The sequence below is a fragment of the Tursiops truncatus genome, chromosome 9 (genome assembly GCF_011762595.2).
Source record: "Tursiops truncatus isolate mTurTru1 chromosome 9, mTurTru1.mat.Y, whole genome shotgun sequence".
In the NCBI taxonomy this organism is placed as follows: domain Eukaryota; kingdom Metazoa; phylum Chordata; class Mammalia; order Artiodactyla; family Delphinidae; genus Tursiops; species Tursiops truncatus.
In genome coordinates, this window is record NC_047042.1 from 94210309 (window position 1) to 94225083 (window position 14775).

At 39.2% G+C, this 14775-nt stretch overlaps 1 protein-coding gene and 1 long non-coding RNA gene across 2 annotated transcripts in view; both read left to right on the forward strand.

Annotated features, from left to right (window-relative positions):
- Positions 1–14775, forward strand: part of LOC109549748 (uncharacterized) — a 339321-nt gene that overhangs the window by 253106 nt on the left and 71440 nt on the right. Inside the window, exon 5 of the long non-coding RNA XR_012334133.1 lies at positions 5385–5485. This is a non-coding gene — a long non-coding RNA (uncharacterized lncRNA). The remainder of the gene's footprint in view (positions 1–5384; positions 5486–14775) is intronic.
- LOC101315760 (olfactory receptor-like protein OLF3) lies at positions 5497–6522 on the forward strand. The gene is given in 2 exon segments (XM_073810030.1): positions 5497–6215; positions 6218–6522. Coding segments are annotated over 2 exon segments (939 nt in total). The 5' UTR covers positions 5497–5581.

Here is a 14775-nt window from a genome sequence, read left to right on the forward strand (position 1 = left end):
TTCCCACTCCTGGGAAAGGGAAATGGGGACTAGAGGTACCACTGCACAGCACTTAACATCCTCACTAGAGGGTTTTCACAGAGGAGGTTGTACTTTTATTAAAGGTTCCCAATGCTAAAAATCCCTAAGTACAAACCAGGATATGAAAGATCATCTTCCTTAAAGTGAAGGGAAAGGTGAAATTGCTAAGGTTACAGGATGTGATGGTAGAATTCCAAACCTGAGAGCAGCCCAATAATAAGCAACATCTGTTTAGGGATTGGCATAAAAAACTCTCCCTGTCCAACCTCGGATTAGATGATGTACCATAGAGCATCTCAGTGGTCCCGTGAGTTGCCTGGTCCAGGAGCTATTGCTTAGAGGAACGTGGAGATGGATGAGTTGGAATGAGAAAGTTTCGATTTAATCTTCACGGTCCTAAAGTGGGATAAAAATTCCCACCATCCAAAAGTGTTATCACTGAAGACTCAGACACACTTCCCTTGAGAAATTAAAGTTTGGCAATGTCCCTTCCCATGCTCCAGGGACAAGGAAACAAAATGTTCATTTGCAAAGTTGAAATGTAGGTTAGGGTGTTAGATGCAGAAGTGACCAGACAGAGGGAAATGGAAAATAAAAGAAATCTAATAAACAAAAAATAATTGGCCCCTTGAGATTTTATCACTAAGTTATAAAAAGTTACCTGTTCCAACTGCACTTGCTTCAAATTCCATAACTTTCCCAGCCCTGCCATCTTTCCAAGGCACAGGATGGCCTCCTCCATTCTCCAGAGGTGAGCCAGGCATTTTCAGTCTTTCTTCATCACTTATTTAGCAACATAAATTGTGAAACCAGGTTCCTGTGATCCATGGCCTCTCCTGCCATACTCCTCAAACCTAAGAGTATGGTGGCTTGATATATTGGCCTCTAGTAGAAACTTATCCTAAAAAATACGTTCCGGCTCTTCAGATTATGTTTGTGAGTGTACAGCTAAGTAGGTTTGCAAAGGAGCTTGTCAACAGCTTGAGCGTGAGTGAGTGTGCTTATGTGTGGGATCCAAAGAGGACACTATGGAAAGTGCTCCTCTGAGTGGAGAGAACTCCTGGCTCTCTCCTCCACCTGTGTAGTGATTTTGGCTTAGCTACATGGCCACTCAACAGTTTTCCTCTGCCTTTGGTGTGACTGCCCAGTGACCTGGAAACGTAGCCCACTCTCTGTGTTGGTGCGATAGTAACTGTTTTAACTGTTTACACAGCAGGGGATGTGTTGGCACTATTTATAAGCACTCACCGCTACAGAGGATAGATTCCAAGCTCCCCGTGGCAGACAGCTCAGAAGGGACAAAGCTTCCCAACCAGATAAAACTCATACCTTCAGACCAGGACCCTTCGTCATGTCTCATCTCTTACTTGTTAGGGATATTTTTGGCTAGAGAAAACTATCCTTAGGTTCAAATCTTCTTTTGAAAGCTAATTAAAAAAAATAAGCACTCGATTTATCCATTTCTGTTAAATTGTTTTCTTCCTTATTTTCCATAATTAGAGCCCTTAATTTTCTCTTATAAGAGGAAGAAAGAACTTCCTGCCATGTATCCATTATAAGATGTTGTGTTTTCATCACCATATGAGACACAAAGTAGAAGCATGATCACCTTTTCAAATTTATGAAAGAGGCCATACTTCATGAAGAGAGTCCCTAATAGGGGTGATGGGCTGTGTTTCTTTTCCTTATGTTGCTGATGTGGCTTGAAGGCCAGACTTCAACTTCATAGGTGAGTGAGAAGTACCTACTCTGGTCCACCATGACTGTGAAGTAAATGGATCAAAAGTAGGAACTCAGTTAGTCCTCTTGATATGTCTTCTGATTTCCATGTTCGGTGAATCCACAACCTTTTAAAAATGACTGTGCTACACACAAGGTCTGCTATGTGTAGGAGCAGGATGGTTGATGTGCCCCAGGCTATCAGATAATCCTGTTTACCTGCTGACTCCTCCATGGTCTAGTCCTTTCCCATCTGTAAAACAGAGCTAATAAGCCAAAGTTCAGAGTGTTGTTGTGAATATTATTATACTATGTTATATTAGTAGATGTATAAAGTAGTATGATGCCTAGTACAGAGTAAGTGTTCAGCAAATGAAGTATTTATATCAACTCAATATAAAAATAAGTGTAATTATGATTCTTATTTCTTCTCTTACCATCTTTCCCACTCCAGTGGATTTTTGCACTCTGGGCAAAGTGTTTCAGGAGCTTGTTTGTTTTCTTCCTGCCATCTGTCTCCAAAATAATAGACAAGACTGAGAACATTTTCTAAAACTGAACCTTACCATTCAGTGATTCACAGGGCAATTGACCTGTAAATTATTTGAAACAGTTTTACAGAGAAACAGGTTTACTTTGACTTTACACATCACTTTTTAAAAATATCAAATGTACTTTATTTAAAAAAGACAAAATTGCTTGCAAGTAATGTGTCACTCGGAAATTCACTTGCTTGACTTCATTACTGAGCAAAAGCAACATGACTTTAAGCACAGATACCCTTTTTTTGGGATATGGTTTTGGAGATGGGTAAAAAGACACCATTTATTTTTTTGTTGTTACATTGACTTTTAAAAATTGACATTCGTTTGAGTCCTGGTTATAGAAGTGTAAACAGTGTAAATGAATCTACCATTAACTATCACTGTCACATCCATGCTACCTATCTGCACATATATACCTGCTGATAAACCTGGAAGAGTTCCTGCATCACAGTTACATTTGAGCCCCGGGAGACAGGCCTGAACATACAACGTAGGACAAATCACTGGTATTCCTTTAAAGAACAGGTCACAGTAGAAATACTTCTTGGAAACAATTCATCCACTTTGGTATGTTTTAGGTGTTATTAGTGATTTACATAGTTGTTTATTTAATTAAATCATAACATAAAGCATTAAACACAAAATATTAATTTCTTCAATATCTATGTTGTTAGCAAGTTTTGAAAAAAATACACACATATATACAGTTGACCTTTGAAACATGGGTTTGAACTGTGTGAGGTCACTAATACGTGGAACCACAAATATATGATAGATATACACATCATGGCCATCTATAGCCATCATGATATTAGGTGGGGAAGGAGAAAGTAAAAAGAAGAGCAAACACTTCCATGTGGAGAAAATATAGTTCAGATGCTTAGATGCAAAACTGATATCCCCAGATAAAGTACTTATAATGAATTTTCCAGAAAACTCCCTTGTCTGTCACAATGGGCCTGATGACTCTCTCAGTCCAAATATTCTGAAAACTGCAAGCATAGGCAGCCATATATTGGGAATAAAGTGAATGGATGCGGAAGGATGGATGGGTCTTGCATTTAGCTGTATTTTATAGTGTGGTCTCTAGCTATTGGTAAATCTCTAAAAAGCATTGGAATGCCAGAATCCATTTACATAGGAATAGGAAAGCACTGTAGATATTACCAGTCCATATTTTTATCATGGCTTGAAATGACTAGGAAAATTTCCAACAAGTATAATGACAATAATTTTTATTCCAGTGTAAAATGTAGCAGAACAAAAAGAAATTGATGTATAAATAGGTAAAATGCAAAATAAAATTACAAAGAAGGGAATGCACAATAATTAAGACTAGGCTATTGGTTTGTAGCTGTGAGGCTGACAAGCTGTTAATTTTCAACATTCTAGAAAAAAACTCATTCTTGATTATAAACTATACCTATTTGTCATCAAGAGTTTGAATTCTTTATCTTTTCATGTAGTAAAGAATATTATTTATATCTTTAAATATTGTGCATTTCTTTGCCAGTGTTGCAGCTGAGTATCTTGTTCCAATCAATTTTGGTGTAAGTGACTGAAAGCTTTCAGTGCAAGGCCTTGAACGTGGTATCTGACATTGTTTGATCATTTCCGCTAATTTCTGTGTGATACTCAATTTCTGAAAGCTCTCTTTTTAATAATTCCTTGACATTTTGGACCTTATTCAAAGCAATATTAAATTCTGAATATTTTATAACTAACCATATGATAATAAACTATAATATTAAGTCCTCCAACCATCTGTGTTATAAGTGGTGTGATCTGTAACAGTCATTCTAAAAGTTTTTATGCTGAAACTGGAAACTTCCAATAAGTGTAATCTGCCGTCCATCTATAATTATAGCATGAATAGTATGGAAGCCATGGGAGTAATTCTCTTCACGTGACTCTTTCGTGCACTGTCACAGGATGGTCTCAGAGACCTCAAACTCCCATCTGTGTATTTGAGTTATGGATCACTTATTTCTTTCTTTAAGTGAGCAAACATAAAAGAAATTTTGATTTTGGGTCAAAAAACTACTACTGTCTCTGTCGTCATGTTCTGTAATTAAGACCTGATTATCTATCCTTCTGCCTTCTCTGCTGGGGACTGATCCCTGTTATATTGGGAAATAAGTTGTCCCTTCCTTGAGAAAACATTATTATTAAGTAATAACCTGACATCATTACATGCTTTATTAAATTTCCCTTGGGGGACATAAGAGATAAACTTTAGCAGCTCTGTATACCTTCTCTTCATTCAGCCTGAGTCTTGAAGTTGGCCATCCTGGGTTGATCTTGCCCACCTGGGCCACTGGTATGAGGTGGGTGGAGAGGAGGCCTTCCACCTGCCACTCTCAAATTAAAAGGGCAAATTACAGAAAATAAATTCAAAATCACTTAGTAATAAGAAGTATGAGAATATCACTTAAAACATTCAGGATTTCATGGATACAGTTCATTAAGGAGGGGTGAGTAGAGTTGTGTCTGAGGTATCCAGAGTAAACAAAACAAGAAAGTTAAATGGTATAGAACAGGGCTTCCCTGGTGGCGCAGTGGTTGAGAATCTGCCTGCCAACGCAGGGGACACGGGTTCGAGCCCTGGTTTGGGAAGATCCCACATGCCGTGGAGCAACTAGGCCCGTGAGCCACAACTACTGAGCCTGCGCGTCTGGAGCCTGTGCTCTGCAACACGAGAGGCCGCGACAGTGAGAGGCCCGCGCACCGTGATGAAGAGTGGCTCCCGCTCGCTGCAACTAGTGAAAGCCCTCGCACAGAAACGAAGACCCAACACAGCAAAAATAAATAAATAAATAAATTTACTGAAAAACAAACAAACAAAGCGCACACACACACATTTAAAAAAAAAATGGTATAGAACATCATGTAGAATTCAGAAAAAGTCATGTGGGCTAAAGAATGTCGCACCAGAAAGAAAGAAATTATCCCCTATAATAACTACTAAATTGACTAGGATTTTGTCTAACCACTTCATTAATTTCTTTCCTCCATTTAAGAGCAGATGTTTAGGAGAAGAAATTATCTTCCAGTAAATTGAATTTCAAGAATGTAACTTTTTTTCTCCTTGATTTCCAGCTGCAAAACTGGGTCCCATTGTGTTCTTCATCTACGGATATGTTCAGGCAGAGTTTGGATGATGATTTGGCTGAGACATTCAAGGAGAACTTTAAGTTCAGGTGGGTAGGTTCTCCCTGTGGTCTAAAAGCCACCTTCCAATTCTGATTTTCCTTAATTTGTTATTTTGACATCATTAGTTCAGTCCGGAGAAACTCATGGGCCAGGGAAATAAAACGCAGACATGGGTGAGTGAGTTCATTTTGCTGCGGCTGTCCAGTGACTGGGGGACTCAAGTCTCCCTTTGTGTCTTGATCTTGGCCATGTACTTGGCGACTGTTGTGGGAAATTTCCTCATTCTTCTTCTGATCGGACTGCACAGCAGGCTTCATACCTCCATGTATTTCTTCCTTAGTGTTTTATCTTTTGTGGACCTTTGTTATGTAAACAGTTTTGCCCCACAAATGCTGGCCCACCTGCTCTCAGTCTAGAAGTCCATCCCGTTCCACAGCTGTGTGCTCCAGCTCTGTGCACCCCTGGCATTGGGTGGGTCTGCGTTCTTTCTGCTGGGAGCCATGGCCTGTGACCACTGCGTGATGGTGTGCTACCCGCTGCACTACACAGTCGTCATGCACAGAGGGCTGTGCCTGGGGCTGGCTGCCGGCTGCTTGGTGGCTGGTTTCGTGAATTCACTGATGGAAACAGTCATCACCTTTCGGCTTCTCCCGTGTCACAGTGTTATTAATCACTTTGCCTGTGCGACCCTAGCAGGGCTGCGGCTAGTCTGTGTGGACGTCTGCTTCAGCGAGGTCATGGTGGTTGCCTCAGTATTTCCGGTGATCGTGCTTCCCTTCCCCTGGTTCTGGTCTCCTGTGGCCGCACAGTTGTTGCCATTCTGCGCATCTGTTCTACTCAGAGACGTAGCAAAGTGCCCGGGACGCGCGCTTCTCACCTCACTGTGGTTTGCGTGTGCTTCGGGACTGCCATCTTCACCTACCTGGGGCCACGGTCAGCCTCCTCAGTGGAAGAGGAGAAGACGGTTGCTCTGTTCTATGCTGTGGTGGCACCTATGTTGAACTCCTTGATTTACAGCTTGAGGAATAAAGACGTTACGGCTGCTCTCTATAAATTTTTAGAGAAATTCAGAGATAAAGGGTAAAGACTATAAGAACTTCTTGCTATCTATTAGCAGAATCAAAAAGGAGATCAGATAAGTGAAGGTGGGACTGCCACACTCACACTAAGGAAGACTGTTATGGTCAGACCCTCACTTTCAAATGAAGAATTCCTCCACGTGATTAATGGCTTTCCTTATATAGGCCAATACCAGGTAATTTACATGTCAGTGATTCAGCAGAGGGCCTTTTTTTAGATCGTCTTCTCTCAGGTATTCAGTAGTATTTAGACATCATCTGCCTGTTTAAAAATTTTATTAGCGTACCAGTGTTTAAAGAAATGAGCCATGACTTCATCAAGCAGACCTGGTTTGTGGATTGAATGGGTAGATGAATTCCACCAATTAGGTTCACTTATACTTTTGTGGAACAGAATAGATAATGTCTGTTTTTCTTTCTACATGACAATACTCCAGTTGTTTGTAGTATTGGAGGAAAATTAATTTCCTCCAGGATAACCACAAATGGTTTTTTCAACTCTTTAAAAAATATCAGTTTTGAAACTTTCAATACCATCTGTGCCTTAGTCTAGACTGTGATATTATATCCTGAAATAAATAATATATGATAGAATGTTTGTTCAGGCCATTATGCTGGATCTCATTTGCTTTTAAGATGAGAAATCTGTGGCTTCACTGTAGTCTTTTTTTATTGTGGTAAAACATACAATATGTAACAAAATTTGCTGTTTTAGTCATTTTTAAGTGTACACTTCAGTGGCGTTAATTACATTTGCAATGCTGTGCAAACATCACCACTATCTTATTTCCAAAATTATTCATTACCAGTCTTTTTTTGGCGGTACGCGGGCCTCTCACTCTTGTGGCCTCTCCCGCTGTGGAGCATAGGCTCCGGACGTGCAGGCTCAGCGGCCATGGCTCATGGGCCTAGCCACTCCGCGGCATGTGGGATCTTCCCAGACTGGGGCACGAACCTGTGTCCTCTGCATCAGCAGGCGGACTCTCAACCACTTTGCCACCAGGGAAGCCCACCAGTCTTTTATACAACTAATTTCCCAAGACCTGGTTCCTATAATCTGGTTACAAAGACTCTACACCCATTACACTCTTTTCTTTTTTTTTAACTTAAACAAAGGTATATGCATTTTGTTCTGCTAATTGTTCCTGATTTTCACACATCACACCAACTTGCCAAGATTATTTTGAATTTTGATTCTCCAGTTCATTCCTTCTGTTTATTTTGTCTTTCTTTTTCAATGGATACAATAAGCAGAAAAAGTTATAAAAATAAACACCAAAATAGTACATGTCAATTATGTATCACTGCAAACTTGGAAGAAAGTGGTCCACAAGGTCTTATAGTTGGAATCGTATAGTATGCAGCCTTTTCAGATTGACTACTTTCACTTAGAGATTTACATTTAAGTTCATTCATGTCTTTTCATGGCTTAATCATTCCTTTTTGGAACTGAATAAAATTCTATTGTCTGCATGTAGCACAGTTCATTCATTTACCTACTAAAGGATATCTTGCTTGCTTCTGAGTTTTGGTAATTGTGAATAAAGCTGCTTATAAACATTCGTGTGCAGGTTTTGTGTGAACATATTTTCAACTCCTTTGGGTGAATACCAAGTAGCATGATTGCTGGATCGTGTGGTAAAGGTATGTTTTGCTTTGTAGGAAACCACCAAACTGTCTTCCAAAGTGGCTGTATCACTTTGCGTTCCCACGAGCAATGAATGAGAGTTTCTATTGCTCCATATTTCACCAGCATTTGGTGTTGTCAGTGTTTTGTATTTTGGCCATTCTAACAGGTGTGTAGTGGTATTTTACTGTTGATTTAATTTGCATTTCCCCGATGACACATGATATGAAGCATCTTTTCATATGTTTATTTGCCAACTCGATATATTCTTTGGTGACGTGTCTGTTAAGGTCTTTGGGCCATTTTTTAATCAGGTTGTTTGTTTTCTTATTGTTGATTTTTAAGAGTTACTTGTATATTTTAGATAACAGTTCTGTATCAGATGTATCTTTTGCAAAAATTTTCTCTCAGCATCTGGATTGTCATTCCATTCTCTTGACATCATTCACTTTTAAATGGTGATAGAAATACATACTTACATACGCAAGAACTCAAAATTATGACCCATTCATCCTTCATTAAGACTACAGGCAATACAACAAAAAATGTGAAAACTTCAAACAAAAGATGGTTTAAATGAAGGACTGGGGGGCATGAAACTGAAGTTGTGATAAGACAGGCAACAAGCTAAAACCTTCTGAGTGTAAAATTGAGTTTTAAAAGCTCTAAATTTCGAGGAGAGGAACCAAGATGGCGGAGTAGAAGGATGTGCTCTCACTCCCTCTTGCGGGAACACCAGAATCACAACTAGCTGCTGGACAGTCATCAACAGGAAGACACTGGAACTCACCAAAATAGATACCCTACATCCAAAGACAAAGGAGAAGCCACAATGAGACAGTAGGAGGGGCACAATCACAGTAAAATCAAATCCCATAACTGGTGGGTGAGTGACTCACAGACTGGTGAACACTTATACCACAGAAGTCCACCCACTGGAGTGAAGGTTCTGAGCCCCACGTCAGGCTTCCCAACCTGGGGGTCTGGCAATGGGAGGAGGAATTCCCAGAGAATCAGACTTTGAAGCCTAGTGGGATTTGATTGCAGGACTTCGACAGGACTGGAGAAAACAGAGACTCCACTCTTGGAGGGCACAAAGCAGTGTGTGCATCGGGACCCAGGGGAAGGAGCAGTGACCCCAGGGGAAACTGAACCAGACCTACCTGCTAGTGTTGGAGGGTCTCCTGCAGAGGCGGGGGGGGGGGGGGAGGGGCGCTGTGGCTCACCGTGGGGACAAGGACACTGGCAGCAGAAGTTCTCAGAAGTACACCTTGGTGTGAGCCCTTCTAGAGTCTGTCATTAGCTCCACAAAGAGCCCAGGTAGCCTCCAGTGTTGGGTTGCCTCAGGCCAAACAACCAACAGGGAGGGAACCCAGCCCAACCCATCAACAGTCAAGTGGATTAAAGTTTTACTGAGCTCTGCCCACCAGAGCAACAGTCAGGTCTACCCACCACCAGTCCCTCCCATCAAGCCTCTTAGATAGCCTCATCCACTAGAGGGCAGACAGCAGAAGCAAGAAGAACTACAGTCCTACAGCCTGTGGAACAAAAACCACATTCACAGAAAGATAGACAAGATGAAAAGGCAGAGGGTTATGTACCAGATGAAGGAAAAAGATAAAACCCCAGAAAAACAACTGAATGAAGTGGAGATAGGCAACCTTCCAGAAAAAGAATTCAGAATAATGATAGTGAAGATGATCCAGGGCCTCAGAAACAGAATGGCAGCAAAGATCAAGAAGATGCAAGAAATGTTTAACAAAGACCTAAAGAATTAAAGAACAAACAAACAGAGATGAACAATACAATAACTGAAATGAAAACTATACTAGAAGGAATCAACAGCAGAATAACTGAGGCAGAAGAATGGTAAGTGACCTGGAAGACAGAATGGTGGAATTCACTGCTGCGGAAGAGAATAAAGAAAAAAGAATGAATAGAAATGAAGACAGCCTAAGAGACCTCTGGGACAACATTAAATGCAACAACATTCGCATTATAAGGGTCCCAGAAGGAGAAGAGCGAGAGAAAGGACCAGAGAAAATATTTGAAGAGATTATAGTTGAAAACTTCCCTAACATGGGAAAGGAAATAGCCACCCAAGTCCATGAAGCACAGCAAGTCCCATACAGGATAAACCCCAGGAGAAACATGCTGAGACACATAGTAATCAAATTGGCAAAAATTAAAGGCAAAGAAAACTTACTGAAAGCAGCAAGGGAAAAACGACAAATAACATACAAAGGAACTCCCGTAAGGTTAACAGCTGATTTCTCAGCAGAAACTCTACAAGCCAGAAAGGAGTGGCATGATATACTTAAAGTGATGAAAGGGAAGAATCTACAACCAACATTACCCAGCTAGGATCTCATTCAGATTCGATGGAGAAATCAAAAGCTTTACAGAAAAGCAAAAGCTAAGAGAATTCAGCACCACCAAACCAGCTCTCCAACAAATGCTAAAGGAACTTCTCTAAGTGGGAAACACAAGAAAAGAAAAGGACCTACAGAAACAAACCCAAAACAATTAAGAAGATGGTCATAGGAACATACATAGTGATAATTACCTTAAACATGAATGGATCAAGTGCTCCAACCAAAAGACACATGCTTGCTGAATGGATACAAAAATAAGACCCATATATATGCTGTCTACAAGAGGCCCACTTCAGACCTAGGGACACACACAGACTGAAAGTGAGGGGATGGAAAAAGATATTCCATGCAGATGGAAATCAAAACAAAGCTGGAATAGCTATACTCATATCAGATAAAATAGACTTTAAAATAAAGAATGTTCCAAGAGACAAGGAAGGACACTACATAATGATCAAGGGATCAATCCAAGAAGAAGATATAACAATTATAAATATATATGCACCCAACATAGGAGCACCTCAATACATAAGGCAACTGCTAACAGCTATAACAGAGGAAATTGACAGTAACACAATAATAGTGGGAGACTTTAACACCTCACTTACACCAATGGACAGATCATCCAAAATGAAAATAAATAAGGAAACAGAAGCTTTAAATGACACAATAGACCAGATAGATTTAATTGATATTTATAGGACATTCCATCCAAAAACAACAGATTACTCTTTCTTCTCAAGAGCGTACAGAACATTCTCCAGGATAGATCACGTGTTGGGTCACAAATCAAGCCTCAGTAAATTTAAGAATATTGAAATCATATCAAGCATCTTTTCTGACCACAACGCTATGAGATTAGAAATGAACTACAGGAGAAAAAAAGTAAAAGACACAAACACACGGAGGCTAAACAATACATTACTAAATACCCAAGAGATCACTGAAGAAATCAAAGAGGAAATAAAAAAATACCTAGAGACAAATGACAATTAAAATATGATGATCCAGAACCTATGGGATGCAGCAAAAGCAGTTCTAAGAGGGAGGTTTATAGCTATAAAAGCCTACCTCAAGAAACAAGAAAAATCTCAAGCAAACAATCTAACCTTACACCTAAAGGAACTAGAGAAAGAAGAACAAACAAAACCCAAAGTTAGCATAAGGAAAGAAATCACAAAGGTCAGAGCAGAACGAAATGAAATAGAAACAAAGAAAACAGTAGCAAAGATCAATAAAACTAAAAGCTGGTTCTTGGAGAAGATAAACAAAATTGATAAACCATTAGCCAGACTCATCAAGAAATAGAGGGAGAGGACTCAAACCAATAAAATTAGAAATGAAAAAGGAGAAGTTACAACAGACACCGCAGAAGTACAAAGCATCCTAAGAGACTACTACAACAACTCTATGGCAATAAAATGGGCAACCTGGAAGAAATGGACAAATTCTTAGAAAGGTATAACCTTCCAAGACTGAACCAGGAAGAAACAGAAAATATGAACAGACCAATCACAAGTAATGAAATTGAAACTGTGATTCAAAATCTTCCAACAAACAAAAGTCCAGGACCAGATGGCTTCACAGGTGAATTCTATCAAACATTTAGAGAAGAGCTAACACCCATCCTTCTCAAACTCTTCCAAAAAATTTCAGAGGAAGGAACACTCCCAAACTCATTCTATGAGGCCACCATCACCCTGATACCAAAACCAGACAAAGATACTACAGAAAAAGAAAATTACAGACCAATATCATTGATGAATATAGATGCAAAAATCCTCAACAAAATACTAGCAAACAGAATCCAACAACACATTAAAAGGATCATACACCATGATCAAGTGGGATTTATCCCAGGGATGCAAGGATTCTTCAATATACGTAAATCAATCAATGTGATAAACCATATTAACAAATTGAAGAATAAAAACCATATGATCATCTTAATAGATGCAGAAAAAGCTTTTGACAAAATTCAACACCCATTTATGATAAAAACTCTCCAGAAAGTGGACACAGAGGGAACCTATCTCTATGTAATAAAGGCCATATATGACAAACCCATAGCAAACAACATTCTCAATGGTGAAAAATGGAAAGCATTTCCTCTAAGATCAGGAAGGAGACAAGGATGTCCACTCTCACCACTTTTATTCAACATAGTTTTGGAAGTCCTAGCCATGGCAATCAGAGAAGAAAAAGAAATATAAAGAATACAAATTGGAAAAGAAGAAGTAAAACTCACTGTTTGCAGATGACATGATACTATACATAGAGAATCCTAAAGGTGCCACCAGAAAACTACTAGAGCTAATCAATGAATTTGGTAAAGTTGCAGGATACAAAATTAATGCACAGAAATGTCTTGCATTCCTATACACTAATGATGAAAAATCTGAAAGAGCAATTAAGGAAACACTCCCATTTACCACTGCAACAAAAAGAATAAACCTACCTAGGGAGACAAAAGACCTGTATGCAGAAAACTATAAGACACTGATGAAAGAAATTAAGGATGGTACCAACAGATGGAGAGATATACCATGTTCTTGGATTGAAAGAATCAACATTGTGAAAATGACTATACTACCCAAAGCAATCTACAGATTCAGTGCAATCACTATCAGACTACCAATGGCATTTTTTACGGAACTAGAACAAATCATCTTAAAATTTGTATGGAGACTCAAAAGACCCCGAATACCCAAAGAAGTCTTGAGGGAAAAAAACAGAGTGGGAGGAAGCAGACTCCCTGACTTCAGACTATACTACAAATCTACAGTAATCAAGACAATATGGTACTGGCACAAAAACAGAAACATAGATCAATGGAACAAGATAGAAAGCCCAGAGATGAACCCACGCACCTATGGTTAACTAATCTGTGACAAGGAGGCAAAGATATACAATGGAGAAAAGACAGTCTCTTCAATAAGTGGTGCTGAGAAAACTGGACAGCTACATGTAAAAGAATGAAATTAGAACACTCCCTAACACCATACACAAAAATAAACTCAAAATGGATTCAAGTCCTAAATATAAGACCGGACACTATAAAATTATTAGATGAAAACATAGGAAGAACACTCTTTGAGATAAATCACAGCAAGATCTTTTTGGATCCACCTCCTAGAGAAATGGAAATAAAAACAAAAATAAACAAATGAGACCTAATGAAACTTCAAAGCTTTTGCACAGCAAAGGAAACCATAAACAAGACGAAAAGACAACCCTCTGAATGGGAGAAAATATTTGCAAACGAATCAGTGGACAAAGGATTAATCTCCAAAATATATATACAGCTCATGCAGCTCCATATTAAAGAAACAAACAACCCAATCCAAAAACAGGCAGAAGACCTAAATAGACATTTCTCCAAAGCAGACATACAGATGGCCAAGAAGCACATGAAAAGCTGCTCAACATCACAAATTATTAGAGAAATGCAAATCAAAACTACAATGAGGTATCACCTCACACCAGTTAGAATGGGTATCATCAGAAAATCTATAAACAACAAATGCTGGAGAGGGTATGGAGAAAAGGGGAACCTCTTACACTGTTGGTGGGAATTAAATTGATACAGCCACTATGGAGAACAGTATGGAGGTTCCTTAGAAAACTAAAAATAGAATTACCATATGACACAGCCCTCCCACTACTGGGCATATACCCAGAGAAAACCATAATTCAAAAACACGCATGCACCCCAATGTTCACTGCAGCACTATTTACAATAGCCAGGACATGGAAGCAACCTAAATGCCCATCGACAGGTGAATGGATAAAGAAGATGTGGTACATACATACAACGGAATATTACTCAGCCATAAAAAGGAATGAAATTGGGTCATTTGTAGAGACATGGATGCATTTAGAGACTGTCATACAGAGTGAAGTAAGTCAGAAAGAGAAAAACAAATATCGTATATTAACACATATATGTGGAACCTAGAAAAATGGTACAGATGAACCAGTTTGTGGGGCAGAAGTTGAGACACAGATGTAGAGAACAAAAGTATGGACACCAAGAGGGGAAAGCAGAAGGTGTGGGGGTGGTGGTGTGATGAACTGGGCGATTGGGATTGACATGTATACACTGATGTGTATAAAATTGATGACTATTAAGAACCTGCAGTATAAAAAAACAAACAGAAAAAAAACAACTAAACTTTCTTTGGGTTATTTGTATGAAAATATGTTAATATAAATATTTCAGATATTACATGAAAGTTCTAAAAATCTTATATGTT